This window comes from Polypterus senegalus, chromosome 4 (genome assembly GCF_016835505.1).
Source record: "Polypterus senegalus isolate Bchr_013 chromosome 4, ASM1683550v1, whole genome shotgun sequence".
In the NCBI taxonomy this organism is placed as follows: Eukaryota; Metazoa; Chordata; class Cladistia; order Polypteriformes; family Polypteridae; genus Polypterus; species Polypterus senegalus.
Window position 1 is genome coordinate 35,578,455 of NC_053157.1, and position 20,711 is coordinate 35,599,165.

The 20,711-nt window shown below is 39.0% G+C and overlaps 1 protein-coding gene across 1 annotated transcript in view; it reads left to right on the forward strand.

The window, feature by feature from the left end:
• fech (ferrochelatase) overlaps positions 1 to 20,711 on the forward strand; it is a 69,035-nt gene that overhangs the window by 23,578 nt on the left and 24,746 nt on the right. The window contains exon 7 of the mRNA XM_039750457.1: positions 4,180 to 4,278. Coding sequence (XP_039606391.1) covers positions 4,180 to 4,278 — 99 coding nt within the window. The remainder of the gene's footprint in view (positions 1 to 4,179; positions 4,279 to 20,711) is intronic.

Below are 20,711 nucleotides of genomic sequence, written 5' to 3' on the forward strand. Positions count from 1 at the left end.
ATGCCATGGTTTAAATTCAAAGTTGTACCAGCTGGTCATCTAATGTTTTTTTTTGAGCTGAGAAATTGCATACACAAAACATAAATAGAAATACAGTAATCCCTCCTCGATCGCTGGGGTTGCGTTCCAGAACCCCCCGCGATAGGTGAAAATCCGCGAAGTAGAAACCATATGTTTATATGGTTATTTTTAAATATTTTAAGCCCTTAGAAACTCTCCCACACTGTTTATAAATATTCTCCGCACAGTTGTACAGTAAACCCTCGTTTATCGCGGTTAATCCACTCCAGACAGTTAAATGAATTTCCACGAAGTAGGATTCTTTATTTATAAATCTAATATTTTCGCAGTTAGAGCATTGAAAAACTGTTTATGACCTTCTAAATACGTTTTTAAACATTATTAGAGCCCTCTAGACATGAAATAACACCCTGTAGTCAAAAGTTTAAACTGTGCTCCATGACAAGACAGAGATAACAGTTCTTTCTCACAATTAAAAGAATGCAAACATATCTTCCTCTTCAAGGTGCGCGTCAGGAGCAGAGAATGTCAGAGAGAGAGAGTAAAGAAAAAAATCAAAAATCGATAGGAGCTGTTGTGCTTTTAAGTATGCAAGCACCGCGATAAAGCGGCAGCAATGAAGGGATCAATGTGAAGGTAGCCTTTCAACATTTTTTAGAGGAGTGTCCGTATCTTATAAGCCAACAGCCACTGTGCAAACAGCCCCTCTGCTCACACCCCCTCCATCAGGAGCAGAGAATGTCAGAGAGAGAGAGAGAGAGACAGAGCAAAGCAAACAATGAAAAATCGATACGAGCTTTCAAGTGTGCGAAGTACTGCGCGGGAAGCATATCGTATATCATTGAGAAGTTTTATTTAATACGTAATCGTGCTCTGATTGGGTAGCTTCTCAGCCATCCGCCAATAGCGTCCCTTGTATGAAATCAACTGGCCAAACAAACTGAGGAAGCATGTACCATAAATTGAAAGACCCATTGTCCGCAGAAATCCGCAAACCAGCGAAAAATCCATGATATATATTTAGATATGCTTACAATTAAAATCCGCAATGGAGTGAAGCCGCGAAAGTCGAAGCACGATATAGCGAGGCATCACTGTAGTATTTTTTGTTCATTTTAATTAATACAATTTTTAAAAAGTCTCTCATGCAACTTCACACATCTAATGTTTTGGGCTCAAACCATGTGCCTGAATATTGTCTGTGTGGACTTTACATGTGTATCAGTGTGGGTTTCCTCATGATACTCTGGTGTATTATCCACTTCCCCAAAGATCTGCAACTTAAGTTGATTGGTAACTCCAAATTAATCCTACTGTGATTATGATTGTGGAAGTGTGTGAGTGTGAATGGGCCCTGTAATGGACTGGCATTCTGCCTTTCTAGGGATGTTTCCTGCTTTGTGCCAGTTGCTGCCAGGAAAAGGGTCCAGCCCTTACACCCTTGAATAGCTGTTGAGAATGAAATAATACAATTTCTCAATCCCAAATGGAAACAAAATGGTTTCTTTAGACTTTTTTGCAGTATCTAAATATTTTCTGTTGCTAAAATGCTTTGGTAAATAATACTGTATTCATTCCTGAAGGTACTGTATGTTGTTATACAATACAGGCCGAATTCATTTGAAAGAATTAATATTCAAAATCTTCTACAGACAGTAAGCTGTATCTAGCTTTATCTTTATTTACTATTTTCTTTTTTTTTTTCTTCTTCTTCTTCTGGCTGCTCCCGTTAGGGGTTGCCACAGCAGATCATCTTTTTCCATATCTTTCTATCCTCTGCATCTTGTTCTGTTACACCCATCACCTGCATGTCCTCTCTCACCACATCCATAAACCTTCGCTTAGGCCTTCCTCTTTTCCTCTTCCCTGGCAGCTCTATACTGCATCTCTCCTCTGCACATGTCCAAACCAACGCAATCTCGCCTCTCTGACTTTGTCTCCTAACCGTCCAACTTGAGCCAACCCTCTAATGTACTCATTTCTAATCCTATCCATCCTCGTCACACCCAGTGCAAATCTTAGCATCTTTAACTCTGCTACCTTCAGCTCTGTCTCCTGCTTTCTGGTCAGTGCCACCGTCTCCAGCCCATATACCATAGTTGGTCTCTCTACCATCCTGTAGACCTTCGCTTTCCCTCTTGCTGATATCCGTCTGTCACAAATCACTCCTGACACTCTTCTCCACCCATTCCACCCTGCCTGCACTCTCTTTTTAACCTCTTCCGCAATCCCTGTTACTCTGTACTGTTGATCCCAATTATTTAAACTCATCCACCTTCGCCAACTCTACTCCTTGCATCCTCACCATTCCACTGACCTCCCTATTATTTAAACACATGTATTCTGTCTTGTTCCTACTAACCTTCATTCCTGTCCTCTGTAGAGCATATCTCTACCTCTCCAGGGTCTCCTCAACCTGCTCCCTACTATCGCTACCGATCACAGATGTCATCAGCAAACATCATAGTCCACAGGGACTCCTGTCTAATCTCGTCTGTCAACCTGTCCATCACCATTGCAAATAATAAAGGGCTCAGAGCCTACCCCTGATGTAATCCTCCAACTTGAATGTATCCATCACTCCTAACGCAGACCTCACCACAGTCACACTTCCCTGGTACATATCCTGTGGAACTCTTACATACTTCTCTGCCAGTCCCGACTTCTTCATACAATACCACAACTCCTCTCGAGGCTCCCTGTCATATGCTTTCTCCAGATCCACAAAGATGCAATACAGCTCCTTCTGGCCTTCTCTATACTTCTCCATCAACACCCTCAGAGCAAACATCTCGTCTGTGGTGCTCTTTCTTGGCATGAAACAATACTGCTGCTCACTAATCATCATCTCACTTCTTAACCTAGCTTCCACTACTCTATCCCATAACTTCACGCTGTGTCTCATCAATTTATCCCCCTGTAGTTACTACAGTCCTGCACATCCCTCTTATTCTTAAATTCTTTTCTACTCATCAGGCATCCTCTCACATCAGGCATCCTCTCACTTCCCAAGATTCCATTAAACAATCTGGTTAAAAAGTCCGCTGCCATCTCTCCTAAACACTTCCATGCTTCCACAGGTATGTCATCTGGACCAACAGCTTTTCCATTCTTCATCCTCTTCATAGCTGTCCTTACTTCCTCCTTGGTAATCCATTGCACATCCTGATTTACTATCTTCACATCATCCAACCTCTCCTCTCTCTCATTCTCTTCATTCATAAGCCTCTCAAAGTACTCTTTCCATCTGCTCAACACACTTTCCTCGCTTCTGAGTACGTTTCCATCTTTATCCTTTATTACTCTAACCTGCTGCACATCTTTTCCAGCTCGGTCCATGTGTCTAGCCAATCGGTACAGGTCCTTTTCTCCCTCCTTAGTGTCCAACCTCTCATACAACTCATTATACACCTTTTCTTTAGCCTTCGCCACCTCTCTCTTCAACTTGCGTCTTATCTCCTTGTACTCTTGGAGTGGATTTTCTTTGTTTTACTATAGCTAAAACTGATTTTGTTAAGTCAAATGTTGTGAATTTTGTAGATTGTATTTATATTTTCCTTCCACATTATTTGATCCTAGTATTTTCTGCATCTTTTTTGGTTGTTAAAGAAATTCGGTTTACTCTTATGTGTTGCTTTGGAGCAGCCGTTGCAGCTTCATTTATGAATGTGAATAACTGCCAGGAAAGACTATAAGTTGGACTTGGTCTTATGTGGTAGTATTTTTGTAGTAAATATCAGGGGTGGAGTAATTTAATTGAATATGGCTGTTTATTTGAATTAGATACAAATATATGTTGATAGTTTATTTCTTATAAGTATGAATTTTGAGAAATCTTCAAAGTTATAATTTTTATTAAGATTTTGTCTAATTGTTTTGTGAAGAAATGCTCAAGTAATTTAATGCTATTACATATACGACAAGGTAAAAAATAATTGTCCATTCTGGAATTTAAAGAATTAAATTTTTTTTTTTTTTAATGAAATCAAGAAATATTTTGATCAACACCTCAACAAATAAGGATCCATGAAAGGACTTAACATTAAGAGTGAATTCAATAACGTAAATTAATAGTGTGCACCAGTTCTGTTCATAAAAATAATTTTGTGAAACTATTGAGTTTAATTTACCTTAGTGATTACCTTTTTTTTGTATCAGTGTTTTGCAGAACATATAAGAAGAGAGCTAGAGATGTTTCCTTCTGAAAAACGTGATGATGTTGTTATTCTCTTTTCTGCTCACTCTTTACCTATGTCGGTAAGTACAACTTTGACCATCTTAACTAGCTTGTAGTGACATTTTTCATACTAGGCAAAGTCAACTTGTGGAGCTATCTTAATTAAAAATGAACTTTGTATTGTAAGAAAATTGATGCTCATGTTGTAGAGTGGAGGCTTGCAGTTAGGGAGGCTAATTGACAATTAACCCTTGTCAATAGAGGATGTATATGATAATAATTACATTTTAATGTAACTCGAGTCTTCCTATGAATGCCCAAAGACTTAACAGTTCTAAACTGACTCTATGTGAGTTTTATGTGTTACAACTTTACATGTATTTTAATTTTCCAAACTCATCTGTATTCACTACATCCTCATCCAAAACAAATCCTCACTCCAAACTGTTCATAGAATGGGACCATGAACTCCAAATTATTGCTTTTAGTCTTAAAAACTAATACAGTATGTGCTGTCTGAGTTGGTTTTACTTACTGTCGTTCACAGTGCTCAAAGTTGTATACCCCACAAGTAATCTGATTATGCCAGCAGTTGGTTTTTCATATGTTACCTCAGAGGTTAATCCCAATTTAATTAGTATATGTTTATAATAATACCTATGAGGCTAAGTAGCTACCTTGGTATGTGTTACATGAATAATATTTTATCTGCAACCTCAGGTGCAAAGTGCCATATGCTTAATGTATAATTGAAAATAAATTCTTAGAGGCTAGGTAGCTGACTTAAACTGTCTTTTGTATATTATCCAAAGCCTAGTTATTAAAGAATACTTGCCAAATAATAATTTTCAGATTGTGAACCCCTGAGGCCGAGGTTTATAGTATTCCAACATTAATTATAGCAATAGATGTATGTTCTGGAAGAGACAGTTACAGATGTTCCGTTTATACATTTAGGCGTATTCTTTATACTCCATAAGATCAGAAATGAAAGATCATCCAGTGGAATAAAATGTGGTCCTCAGAAAAATATAGAAAACCCATATTCCGTGTGTCATAATATTTGAGAAAATAAACCCAGGGTATAATTAATTTTTTTTTTAACTGAGTTTATTGAAAGCAAGTAACATTCCAAACAAGTAAAACTTAATAAAACTAAATTCAGTTCAACCCCCAACCAAGAGAAAGAGAAAGAGGCCAACAGCCAGAGTACAACTTTTAAGAGTAGAAAAGAGAGTGGAGAATCCTATTTCCCAATATGAAAGCTTATTCTAAAATGTTATTGATTAGATCGTGCCAGGTTTTTAAAAGGTTTTGAACAGATCCAGTAAGTGAGAATTTGATTTTTTTTCCCCCAAATTTCAAATAGTATATAACATCAGTGACTAATCACCACTGACTTAAAAGAGGTGGGCTAGGATTGTTCCAGTTGAGCAAGATAAGTCTATGTGCTAGTAGTGCAATAAAGGCAATTACAGTTTGTTTGTCCTTCTCCACTTTAAGCCCATCTGGAAATACACCAAACATAGCTGTTAATGGATTAGGTGTGATTGTGACATCCAAGGCTGTCTGGTAGGCATTTAAAGATTTTGATCCAGAATGATGTTAATTTGGTGCATGTCCAAAACATGTGGCCCAATAAGGCTGGAGCTCGATTGCAAAGTTTGCAAGATGGATCTTGCCCTGGAAACATTTTGGACAAGTTTAAACAGGATAGATGTGCTCGATAGATAATTTAGCACACGGTTGCTATATAGCAAAATGTTAAAATGAATACGTTCTGAATCCACTGTACCGGAACAACTTAAAATTCATATATTTTCCTGATACAGTTGGTGCAAAGCATGGGTGTATAAATGTACATGCGTAAATGCAGGGCAAATCAATGTGTAAATAAGCAAATATAGTAGAAGATTTTGCATGTCAATGCAACCATTTAAGATCTTGTTTACATTGATATTTATTTCCTATTTATGTTCCAACTGTAGCTTTATCCTAGTATATATATATATTTTTTAAATTAGCCCCTATTGGTATCCTTGGTGTTAAATGTAAGGTTATTTTTTGTAGAAAACTGATAGATTCTTTTGTCATTTCCCCACTCTTACTATGGCCAAAAGATCAGTGTTTGACAAAAAATTATTCCACATTCTTGCAAAATCTTTTACACAGTTACAGGCATTTTTTTTAACCCTGACAAAAGTTCTACTTTTTACTCAGTTTGCACTTTACTGTTAAAGTATGAACATACAGTAGATTCAGAAACTATTGAGACCCCTTCATTTAGTGCCTGGTACACAATCATTTTACCAACTTTTTCTGTTTTCCTTGCTTAATGATCAAGTTATGGTTTACTTATATTTTACACTTGAGACAATTCTTCTTTTTTTTTTTTTTTCTTCACCCATTTTTCCTCCAGGTCCTTTGGAAAAGAGAGTTTTGATTGAAAACCATTTTTGTTATGAATTGGATCACCTAAACACTTGTAGCTGGAGTTGATAAGCTTAATTTCTAATCTCTGATATAACTGTTCTAACAGTGAAGTGTCTTACATTAACGATCAAACCTTTTTTTTTTTTTTTTGCATCCACATTGTTTTTGTGAAGTCCAGGAAATGTAAGCCTGTCCTAAGGGAACTGGGTGTAGAGCAGGAGTCAACACTGGTGGAGTTACTAGTCCACTTCATGGAATAATCAAGCACATTTATTCAGTAAAAATAGATATATAAATCTACCTAACAACATGTCTCTAAAACCAGTGCTTCCCAAACTCAGTCCTGAAGTCCACTGCAGTTGCAGGTTTTTGTTCCAACCAGCTTCTGTTTTTAATTGGACTCCTGGGTTAATTAAGTTAACTGTTATTTCCCAAGTTCTGTGTTTTGGGGAAAATATAGAAATTAGAAAACTAAGTTTGGTAAAAAAAGAAAATTAAAATGTGCCAAGCAGTTAATGTATTTTTTTCTTTTTAACAATATTTTTATCTTGATTTTCATTCTACTTTTACAGGTGTTCTAATTGTTTAATTAATCCATTATTTACTAATTAGTGGGTCTGACGCTAAAGTAGTTGCAGCCTTTGATTATTCAGTGTTGTTTGCCTGGGTGGCTGCTGTGCTCGTTTTTAATTGTCATTAATAAAATACAATGAAGAGGGAAAACTGCACAGAGAAAGGACAAAATATAATGAAATCAACAAAATAGAGTTAAGCATTTAAATCTATATCAAAGTCAGTAATATTTCTAAATGTCTTATAAATGTAAAAATCATGCTGCTGTGCTTTTCTGAATGTATAATAAGAGAAATAAATACCAGCTAATTAAATTAGATCAGTGTTAACAGTGTTGTCACTGATTGAGAATTTGGTTGGAACAAAAACCTGCAGCCACAGTGGGTCCCTAGGACCGTGTTTGGGGAAGCATTGCTCTGGACTGTGGGAACAAACCAGAGTTCCTATTTATAGTTTATTTATAATTTATTCAACTAATTTCAACCCCTCACTGGACTATCTTGTTGTCATTATTTTTTTAAAGAGTTTCAGAAATTCTGATTAACTTGTAAACCATTTGTCCATCTGTTTTTGAGCCTACTTTTTTTTGTATAGGACCACAGGGAACTAAAACTTATCCTAGTAGCATCTGGTACTTGCCATAAGCTAACCCTTGGCTAACTGATGATCCACTGTAGGAAACATATTGACGCACACACATTTCTTATTCATAGAGACAATTATTTTTACTTAGAGAGCAATTATATTTATAGAGGACATTATGTTCTTGGTTGAATTTTTCTTTACCTTATTCTTTATTTTTCTGTAGTTTTGAAAAGAAAACCTTTTTGTACAAGCAAATAATATATTGGTGAAATTACAAGTAAAAATGAATAGATAATTTGACCGGCTTTTTATGCTTCTACTAGTTTCATATATTGTTGATCTATAGTTTTTATTGGAATTTAAAAGGAAAATCATCCATCCATCCATTATCCAACCCGCTGTATCCTAACACAGGGTCACGGGGGGTCTGCTGGAGCCAATCCCAGCCAGAACTGGGCGCAAGGCAGGAAACAAACTCCGGGCAGGGTGCCAGCCCACTGCAGGGCGCACACACACACAATCACACCCACCCACACACCAAGCACACACTAGGGACAATTTAGAATCGTCAGTTCACCTAACCTACATGTCTTTGGACTGTGGGAGGAAGCTGAAGTATCCGGATGAAACCCACACAGACACGGGGAGAACATGCAAACTCCACGCAGGCAGGAGCCGGAAAGTGAACCCGGGTCTAACTGTGAGGCAGCAACGCTACCCCCTGTACCACCGTGCCGCCCTGGTTAGAATAGTTTCCTAGTAAAGACATTGATCCATATAGCATTAAAGCAGTCCAAGATGAACTTATGGAAAAAATCACCAGTTAAGGAAAAGGTATAAGAAACAAGGATATAAAGAAATAAATACTTTGGCAACTAATAAAAGTCCATTATAAAGACATGGAATAGTTGAGAGGCCAATCTGCCAGGAAACCATAAATTCAGAGATTTTTGTTTTTCTGATAGCATCTGAATGCATTTACAGTTGCTGTATTCTTTTAAGAAGAAATCTTAACTTCTCCCACATTGTGACATTACTTTTTGCATGAATTATTTTTAAACTGTAGTTTTATGTTATGTAAAGGTAGAAAAAATTATATAGCATTTATGGTTGTTGGTTTACATTGCTTTAAACCGCTAAGGGGAAAACATTATTTTGAACATACTGTATACTAAAAAGTACAGGGTAGTTTAAAAAACATTTTTATCCTAAATTAAAATAAGGCCTATTATTTTTTTTCTATGTACTATTTGGAGTGAATGTAATTTTAATTACATAAAGCCATGACAACCACAATTATATGTAAATAATTCAGATGACTACTGAAAATGTATTTATTAGCGTGGTGCTAGCCTGATTGTGAACCTTTTAGAATGTTCTTTATTTTTGCACAAATATGACCTAAATCATGATCAGATGTTTACATTTTATGTTTTAACACTAAATAAAGGGAATGATTAAAGAAATTACACAAAAATATTATACTTCTTCACTTGAAAATGAAAATGATCTATTGTTACATATTTACTTGTGAAATAGTATGTGAAACTTTGCTTTCCATAACTGATATGACCTTATTTTATCCAGCTGTGTTCTTTTTTGAATGCAGAACAGACTTTATACACATCCCTTTAATAACCATGGCGGAAATAATGGAAACAAAAAGAGATGTACAGTATGTATTTAACTTGCTTTAAAATGTAGCTTCCACTCCCAAATTACAATGTCGTATAATCATTTATAGATACTGTACATATCCAGGCCGGAGAGAAGCCAATGGAACAATATAATCATCATACAGTTCTTCAGTGGGAATGCTTGATGAATGCACATCATCCAGTCCGGTAGAATATAAAGCGGCATTGGGAAAGCTTCTGCTTTCTTGATAGATCTTTGCCATTATAAATACTCATATGTTTGAATATTTATTGAGTGTTTTACGAACCTTGCCAGGTATGGGCAACTGCCATGTGAGCTATGTTATTTATGGATTGTGCCCAGATAGTACCTTCCTTGTTCTTATCACTCTTGGCTTCCACACACAGTGGCCCTGGCCATCTATATTGATCAGCAAACATCAGCACTTTTAATATGCCTGCCTGTGTGTCCTTCACATGTTTATGTCCATCTCCCTGGCAGTTTCCCTCTACCAGCTGAATTGCATAGTTTCAGCTTTATGGCCTCATAACATAATGTTTTTGGAATAAAACTTCACAGATTGCAGTGGCACATTTCAGGTCTATTGCTATATTTGTGCAGCAATATCTTCAAGTACATGTTTGCAGTAACTGCAGGTCAGTTTTGCATATACAGTATGCTTGGAGGAACTTTATTAACTCATTATTTCTTGCAGAACTGCTTCAGCTCAGGAATGTTGGGCTTTGTGGCATGAATTGATTGCTTTATGTCCTTCCACGACATTTCTATGGGCAGGACTTTCTGCCATTCCAAAGCATAAATTTAAGCTTGGTTTAACCATTCTTTGGCAGAATGACTTGCTGTTTTACCGTCTTGCTTCACGATCCACATTCTCTTGAGCTTCAGTTCATGGACATGTACTCTGACATTTTCCTGAAGAATTTGCAGGTATAGTTCAGAATTCATAGTTTCATCAATGATGACAAATAATCCTGGTCCGGAGGCAGTAAAATAGCACCAAATTAATAATAATTCTGCCGCCACCATGTTTAACAGAAAGGATAAAGTTCTTATGCTGGAATACAATGTTTGCTTTTTGCCAAATGTAATGCTTCTCATGCAAGCCAAAAAGCCCATTTTGGATTGTTCTGTCTACAAAACACTCTTACAGTAGCTTTCTGGCTTATCTACATGGTCTTTAGAAACTTTAGATGGGTGGCAATTTTCTTCTTACAGATTACTGGTTTTCTCTTCCATATACACCATTGTTGTTCATCGTTCTCCTGATATTAATAAAATTCATGAACAGTGGCATTAGCCAAAGCAAGAGAGGCTTTAAGATCCTTAGACATTACTTTGAAATTCTTTATAACCTCCTGGAAGACCGAACGCCTTGCTATTGAAGTGATCTTGTTTTAGTCAGCCACTTCTGGAGAGGGTAACAATGGTTATAAATTTCCTCCATTTATACATGATCTGTCTGATACAGAAGTATATTAGGGCCACGGAGAAGGAAAAAAAAAATAGGGACACCGTGAAGAAAAAAAAGTCAACATTAAAGTCAAATTGTCAACTTTATTCTCGACATTTGCACTTTAGTCTCATTGTTTATCTCATGATTAAAGACAAAATTTAGACTTTAATTTTGAAATTTCCATTTTAGTCTCATAGTTTATTATGTCATTAAATTAGAACATCATAAATTTCATCTTAAAGTCAATGTTTTATTTACTAGATTTTCACTAACCCCATCATAACTAATGTAGCACGTTAAATGCTTAATATTAAGTGTTCCCCGACCCAGTTGTTAATCACTATGTGCTTCTTAAACTGATTTCCACCTTTACTGACATGGGCTGCAGTGTGATTGCTACACAGAATACATTAACTTCATGATATTACTGCTCTCTAAACATTTAGAGTAGTCTGAGAATGCACTGGTGGAATAAGAACTCTTTAGAAATTATTGTGTAACCTTTTCCAGCGTGGTGAGCATCGACATTATCCTGATGTCCTCTGGAATCTCCTTTGATCAAGGCATGACACATTTCCACAAACGTGTGTGATGAAGATCAGACTGATACAGATGACCCAGATTTGTGTTCTGTAAATAGGACAAGGGCCTCTCACATTCACACCTGATTGTCATCCCATTGATTGAAACACCTGACTTGAATTTCCCCCTCAAATGAACTGATAATTGAAGAGGTACACATACTTTTCCACACACAAATATGTAGCATTGGATCATATTCCTTAATAAATAAATAAACAAGTATATGTTTCATTTGTTTAATTGGGTTTTCTTTATTAGTTTTAGGGCCACATTTAAGGTCATATTTATGCAGAAATAGAATTTTCTCTAAAATAAATTAAATCTTTCTAGGACCATTGTATATTATGTTAGCAATTTTTATGATACTTCTGACTTTCATTTTATATAAAGTATTTGATAGTACAGTTAATAGCAAAAACCTATTGCTGGAAGGGGCAGGGTTAAAAGCTAAGTATTAGATTACAGCTAGAGTATATATCAAATGTATCTTTGTTTGTCCCTTGTGTTTTATAGTACTGTATATTTATTACAGTATGTTATACTATAGGGAAAGCCATTTGTAATTATTTTTTCCATGCCCCTGCACTCTGATGTGACCATACATCTATAATAAAACACTTATCCCTAAAGACAAGTGTATAAATAAGATGTTTGGCCTGTTTTTCTTGGCTGCCTTTTGAGCCACTTTTGATGGAGCACTGGTGTTATAGCTCATTTGACCCCTACTGTGATTTTAGGATAATGGAACACTCAGAATCTTTAGGGTTGATTTGCTATTGTTATTGTAGTTTATATTTTTTATTTTTGCTTGTCTCTGTAATTTAATTACTATAAATCAAGAGTTGGGAGGTTTCTCCATACAGAAATTACTATATAAATCATACTGCATAACTGAGTAAGTAAAATTGAACAGTTTCTGATGAACCTTGAACCTTGTTTACTCTAGTGGATCTTAATCTCACTTCTGGGAACTTACTTTTGCTGTGCTGTCTTTTGTTACAGCCACTTTATTAAGAGCATAAGAAATGTTTTGACAAGAACGCACCTTGTCAGTCTCCATTTACTTTTAGCAAAATGCTGTTACTTGAAGGTTTGAAGGTCTCCAAAGTAGTACTATCCACTACACTGCCTGGTAACTTATTCCACATATATATTATTCTCATTGTGCAGAAATACTTTTTAAGGTTAATGCAACATTTATTCCTAACCAACTGCCATCTGAGCTGCCATATTCTTCTTGAAGATCTTATTTTAAAGTAACTTATTCCTTTTTAATTCTCTTCAAAATTTTAAATGCTTCAATCTTGTCAACTTTTAATCGTAGTTGTCTAAACTAAAACAAAATAATTCCTTCAGTCTTTCCATATATATATATATATATATATATATATATATATATATATATATATATATATATATATATATATATATATATATATATATATATATATATATATATATATATATATATATATATATATATATATATATATATATATATATATATATATATACCATATATTATGCGTATACCACGCGCACATTTTTTCCCAAAAATTAGCATTAGAAAATCAGGTGCTCGTCATACATGAGGAAATGTAATTCTGTGATGTTTACTTCTCCTGCTTGGGCTCGCTCGCTTGTGCACTCTCTCTCTCTCTCTCTCTCGCTTGCTTGCTCGCACACTCAAGCTCTCTCTCGATCGCTTGCTCACTTACTCGCATTCTTCATTGCTCGCGCTCTCGCTCAACAGCGCTCTTTCTCTCTCTAAACGCTTCCTATACAATCACAACGCACGTCGTACACGGGGCAAAACTTTTTTTGAGGTTTTCTTTGTAAAAATTAGGTATCCGTGTGGTACACGAGTAAATACGATATATATAATATTATATATATATATATATATATATATATATATATATATATATATATACACTGCTCACAAAAATTAAAGGAACACTTTAAAGAAACACATTAGATACATCAGATCTCAATATGAAGTTGGATATCTATACAAATAACGACAGGGCAATGTCTTAGGAACAAAAGGATGCCAAGTCTTTTAATGGAAATAAAAGTTTTCTGCCTACAGAGGGCTCAATTGTGTAGACACCCTAAAATCAGAGTGAAATGAAGATGTGGCAGGCTAGTCCATTTTTCAAAAACTTAATTTCTGCTACTCAAAATGCTTTTCAGTATCTTGTGTGGCCCCACGAGCTTGTATGCATGCTTGACAACGTCGGGCATGCTCCTAATGAGACGACGGATGGTGTCTTGTGGCATTTCCTCCCAGATCTGTATGAGGGCATCCCTGAGCTGTTGTACAGTCTGAGGAGCAACCTGGCGGGCCTAATGGACCGAAACATAATGTCCCACAGATGTTCTATTGGGTTTAAGTCAGGGGATCGTGAAGGCCATTCAATTGTTTCAATTCCTTCATCCTCCAGGTACTGCCTGCATACTCTTGCCACATGAGGCCGGGCATTGTCGTGCATTAGGAGGAAACCAGGACCTACTGCACCAGCGTAGGGTCTGACAATGGGTTCAAGGATTTCATCTCGATACCTTATGGCAGTCAGAGCACCATTTCCTACACAGTAGATGTCTGTGCGTCCCTCCATGGATATGCCTCCCCAGACCATCACTGACCCACCACCAAACCTGTCATGTTGAAGCGCGTTGCAGGCAGCATATCGTTCTCCTTGTCTTCTCCAGACTCTTTCACGTCTATCACAGCTGCTCAGGGTGAACCTGCTCTCGTCTGTAAAAGTACAGGGCCAGTGGCGGACTTGCCAATTCTGGTGTTCTTGAGCAAATGCCAGTCGAGCTCCACGGTGCTGGGCAGTGGGCACAGGGCCCACTACAGGACGTCGGGCCCTCAGGCCATCTTCACGAAGTCTGTTCCTGATTGTTTGGGTAGAGACATTCACACCAGTGGCCCTCTGGAGGTCATTCTGTAGGGCACGAGCAGTGCTCAGCCTGTTCCGCCTTGCACAAAGGAGCAGGTATCGGTCCTGCTGATGGGTTGAGGACCTTCTACGGCCCTGTCCAGCTCTCCGAGAATAACAGCCAGTCTCCTGAAATCTCCTCCATGTTCTGGAGATTGTGCTGGGAGACACATTAAACCTTCTTGCTGCAGCACGTGGATGGGCCATCCTGGAGAAGTTGGACAACCTGTGCAACTTCTGTAGGGTTAAGGAATCGCCTCATACTGCCAGTAGAGATGATTACTCAAGCCAAAACTAGCACGAGTGGAAAACCAGCCAAAAAGATCAAGAGGGAGAAACTTGAAATGACCTCCACATGTAAAACCAGTCCTGTTTTGAGGGTTTTCTAATTGTTGCCACTTTAGTGCACCTGTCGTTAAGTCCATGAACACCAATACAGCTGAAAGTGATTAACAATGACCTCAGCTGCTTAACCAACCAGAAAATTATCAGACAGGTTTAATTGATTTCATGCCAGGCCCAATAAAAAAAGTGTTCCTTTAATTTTTGTGAGCAGTGTATATATAATATATATAACTAGCAGAATACCCGCTCTTCGCAGCGAGAAGTAGTGTGTTAAAGAAGGAAAGAGAAAGAAAAGGAAACATTTTGAAAATAACGTAACATGATTGTCAATGTAATTGTTTTGTGTATTTGGTGGCAGCGTCACAAAGTTATTTTCGTCTAGCTGCATCAGAAAATGTACCACGACGTCTGACATGCCTCCTTTTTACTATTTTATCACAGCTTGGATTGTTGCTGTCATATATATATATATACACACACACACACATACACATACATACACACACACATATATATATATATATATATACACACACACACATACATACATACACACACACAAATTATATATATGTGTGTATGTATGTATGTGTGTATATATATATATATATATATATATATATATATATATATATATATACATACATATATATATATACACATATATATACTTGTGTGTATGTTTGTATGTGTCTATATGTGTGTGTATAGCTTTGGTCACTGATTGCAAGGGAAAAATAATAAAATGTAGTCTATAAGTTATTAAACAGTAAAACATTAACGTTTTAAGAAGTACAGGTACATTGAGCACTACTGGAGTGGTTATGGTAAACTACATTTTAAAGACTGTGTAACACAACAGGTAAGTAACTAACAGCAGCTAAAATGTATATGGATCATCTCTCGGTAGTAGATCCCTTTTGAAAGGCGCTACACGACGGCTGTGGTATAGAAATTACATTTTCTATGTGAACTTTCAAATTTGTGCCTCTGGTAATGTGCCTTACCGGCAATTAAAGAAAATTATTTTGTGTCCTTTGCAATGTTAAGAGAGAAAGGCTTTGGTTTGGGATAAAAGGAAAAAGGTGTAAAGAAAGGAAAGTTGCCTTTCCTTTTATATAGTATAGAGAGATGTGTTCGCTGACGATATGAGCATCTTCTGGGACAGTCGCAGTGTGTCTTGTGTAGACTGGTGAGACGCCCCGCCATTAATCGGCTGTGATGGCACTGTCAGTCTTCCACTCCTGTGCGTATCTTCATAATCCGAGCTGAGGACCTCATAATCGTATCGTGCAAAGAAAGTGTGAATCGCCTTAATATTATTTTGCCGTGGTGTAGAAAAGGGGTCCCGGGTTTGCACTTGTCTGGGCTATAGCGCAGGGGAGGAAGAAAAATTAAAAGTGCTCACTTTGACTTAAGGCAGAAGCGCAGTCAGCGTCTCAAAGGCCGGCACAGCTATGCGCGCGCTGGCTGCTCGACTTTTGCTGGGCAGGAGACCCCTTTGTACACACGTTCATGATATCAAAAGTCTCAGCGTTCTTTGGAGGTAATTCATATATTATATATATAGCAAAATACCGCCTGCAGCGGAGAAGTAGTGTGTTAAAGAAGTAATGAAAAGAAAAGGAAACCTTTTAATAATAACGTAACATGATTGACATTGTCATGAGTGTTGCTGTCATATAAATGCCTGCCTAAATAAGTCACCCTCGCTTTGCTCTTACTTTTTTACCGTTCATTTAATCATGGCTAGTGGCGGAAAACTTATAAAATGGAAGGAGGATGGCTTTACCAAAACAAATATTGATGGCGAATCGATTATTCATAAAGCTTGAATTGGTGATCTGTTTTCTGTGTTAACCTCATATTTTTCATACTTCTTCTCAAACTAAGGTGGTGCGAGGGTAAAATGAATCGGGATACGGTGATCAATGTAATCGGTGTACCAGGAAATCATGCATTGACAAAAGCTCCCTTTGCTTGTAATGCAAAGTGTGATTAAATGCATTATTTTTAACGCTAAGGAGCACATGCATCGAAGCTTCTCAGCTGTGCTTGTGCTAAGAACGAAATGAGATGAATGGGAGGGGTGATGATGACGTGACTCCCCCGCCCGCCTTAACTGTCAATCCCCACAAACACAGTCTCGGAATTTGCATAAGCACACCCTTCACCTACAATTTTAACTTAGTTACAAAGTGATCAAAACTCGCTTATATCCGCGTCCTCTCATTAAACTTGTATCCCGCATTCCCTGGGCATGTGAAACGCCAGCGTAGCCTGTCTATGAACTTAATTTAAAGTTTAGGTTTGCACCTTGCTTTCTTCCGAGGTAGCAGGACTCATGAATATGGTAGTATATGTCACTCGCTCGCTTCTTATTGTTTTTCGCTGCCTTCTCAATTATATAATGCAAGTTTTCTTAAGCGCTTTTTGGAGGTCTTCCTGATTTTCTACGCACTGCGTTGACAGTCAGTTCACGTGATTACGTGGGAGGCGTGATGATGTCACACGAAACTCCGCCCCCCACGTCTTTCCAGCTAAACTCTATTACAGTTAATGGAGAAAAATACCTTCCAGTTATGACCATTAGGCGTAGAATTTCGAAATGAAACCTGCCCAACTTTTGTAAGTAAGCTGTAAGGAATGAGCCTGCCAAATTTCAGCCTTCTACCTACACGGAAGTTGGAGAATTAGTGATGAGTGAGTGAGTGAGTGAGTGAGGGCTTTGCCTTTTATTAGTATAGATATACACAGTGGGATGCAAAAGTTTGGGCAACCTTGTTAATAGTCATTATTTTCCTGTATAAATCGTTGGTTGTTACGATAAAAAATGTCAGTTAAATATCATATAGGAGACACACACAGTGATATTTGAGAAGTGAAATGAAGTTTATTGGATTTACAGAAAGTGTGCAATAATTGTATATATAATATAATAATAACATAACATATAATAATAACATATATAATAATATATGTATCTATACCTATACTTGCAAAATACCTGCACTACGCAGCGGAGAAGTAGTGTGTTAAAGAAGTAATGAAAAAAAAAAGGAAACATTTTAATAATAACGTAACATGATTGACAATGCAATTGTTTTGTCATTGTCATGAGTGTTGCTGGCATATATATATATATATATATATATATATATATATATATATATATATATATATATATATATATATATATATATATATATATATATATATATATATATATATATATATATATATATATATATACACACACACACACAGTGGAACCTCGAGATACGAACAGCTATGTATACAAGAAATTCAAGATACGAGGAAAGTATGAGCGAAAAATTTGGATCTAAATACGAGCAGTGGCTCGCATAGCAACCAGCCACGAGCCAGGCTGTGGTTATGCGTGACACGTTTCCCGATCTGCCTCAACTCGGGGATTCACCCAAGCTGACATTGCCAGCCCGTCCAGCTCACTCAGTGTTCCTTGTTCTCCCTGAGCGTGAGGATCTACACACGCTTGCGCTTAGTGATTTCATTGTTTCGCTGTAGCAGTTCTCCGTATAAGCGTATCCAAAATATCGCGGACATGCAGATGGAGAATAGGAGACGATTGCCCTCAAGAGGAGTACTAGGGTGTTGTACCGTGTTAGCCATTATGAATGTAGAGAAAAGCCATGCAAAATGACACCTTTTATTACCTAACTAAAAAGATTACAATATGAAAGCTTTTTAATTACATCTTGCCTGAAGAACGGGCCTGAGTTGCCTCGAAAGCATATTGTAATCTTTTTAGTTAGCCAATAAAAGGTGTCATTTTTCTTGGCTTTTCTCTACCCTCAAGAGGAGAGAGAGAGGCGCGTGCACGCGAGCAAGCAAAATAAGGAGAGAGGCGAGCGAGCGAGAGAGATAAGGAGAGAGAGAGAGAGCTGAAGCGAGAGATAAGGAGAGAGAGATGCATAGAGAGAAGAACCATCAGCTCAGTTATGATCACATCACGCTCAGCAGACAAAGTGTATCCATACTACTTGTATTGCAAGACATCGCTCGTTTTATCAAGTCAAAATTAAAAAATTTAGCTCATCTTGCAAAACACTCGTAAACCAAGTTACTCGCAAATCGAGGTTCCACTTGTATATATTATTTATCAGTGTTATTTGTTAGGAAAATTGATTTTTATGTTGATATTTTGGAAAAGTGCGGAACGGATTAACTGGATTTCCATTATTTTCAATGGGCACGTTTGTTTATATATATATATATATATATATATATATATATAGTACTGTAATTGTTTTGTCATGTGTGTTGCTGGCATATATGTATGTATGTATGTGTATATATATATATATATATATATATATATATATATATATATATATATATTTATTGTGAACGCTGGCCCCGGCACAGACAGGCGGACAACATATTTTGCACCCACACACTGTTTATTTACACTATTTACAGTTCCACAAAAGTCACGTGCACTCACGAACCCCAGTGCCCTTAGCACTGATTCCCCTTAGTCCAGGCCACACAGTCCTGTGTCTCTTTTCTCCTGGCCGCCTGCAGTCCTTTCTCACGCTCAGTCCTTCTGCCTCCCGACTTCCACTACCGACTGGAGGGAGGCGGCCCCTTTTATGGGGAGCCGATGGGCTCCAGCTGCTCCCGGCATAACGGTGGCCACACCCTGTGTGGCGGAAGTGCCGGCGCACCCGAAGCCGTCCGTGTCTCCCGTCGTCTTCCCGGCACTTCCTGGTGGCGGAAGTGCCGGCTCCCGGGACAATTAGGGCACTGGGGCGCCGCTGGCGTGGTAACGGGCCCTACAGGTTAGGGGCTTCCATGCCCACGACCCGCGGCTCCCAACAGAACCAGGACGGGACGCCTCACGGTCTGGAGGAGGCACAAGCCCTCCTCACGCACTCCTGCGGCCCCGCCAGGCTCCAGCCGCCGGGGACCACAGTGCCCCACCGCTAGCGAGGACACGTGGGTCCGACATACACAACCCGGAGCGGGGCAGCACGTCCCGGTGAGGGTCCTACTATGCCCCAGGGTCCAACACGGTACCCGGGGACATCCGTCTTCGGCACCCCCTCCGGCGCAAAGCGTGCCCCCATGGTCTGCGCCGCTCTCACCCCCACTGTTCCCCGCGAGTTGGGACACTATTGGCCTCCCGTGGGAGCTCCAGGAGCGCCCGTTTCAGGAGGGCAGGACCCTGACGACGCCGCGTCCTCAGCGCCGTCCGGGCTTCGCCTGTGGAAAAAAGGAAAAGAGGGCCAGAAGCACTGCCAGGACACTCACCCGAGCGCCCTGCCGGTCTCATCACCCGCAGCTCCTGCCCCTTCCGACAGCCCCTGACTTGCCTGCTGAAGTCCTCCGCGCAGGTTCCATGCCCATCCGCCGTTGTCTGCGGCACGCTCGCAGGTAGCAGCTCGCCCCAGCCGCCCAGGGATCTCCTCTGCCCGCACAGAGGACGGCCTTCTCGACGCCGCAGCCAGCGCCAAGCGCTCTTCCTATCGGAGGAACCGGCACTCACCCTGCCGGTTCTCCTTCTTCTCTGACGCCCGACGGTCTGGGTCTGAGCACAGCAAAGCTCAAATCCAGCCCCGTCTGCGTCCAGGCAGAGCGAGCAGGGAGACAGCTGCGGCTTGAAGCGCAGGACGCTTAGGACCCAGGGCACTCAGCAGCCCCGATCCTACCAGCTCCTGCGTGTTCGATCTCCCAGCCTCGCTAGCCGCCTGCACCGCGCGCCCGCTGTTGGAAGTTGCCTACTTGGAGCTGGTCGCCCTGAACGGTCACGCCATGTTCGGCGAACCCCCCACTTGCTTTTAATGGGAACAGCGGCAACACTCACCATTCCTGCTGTGTTCTGCCGGCCCTCCGGTTCCAGCCGCACCGATCCTCCGTCTCCAGCGGCGTCTCTCCCCTAAGAAGAATAGCA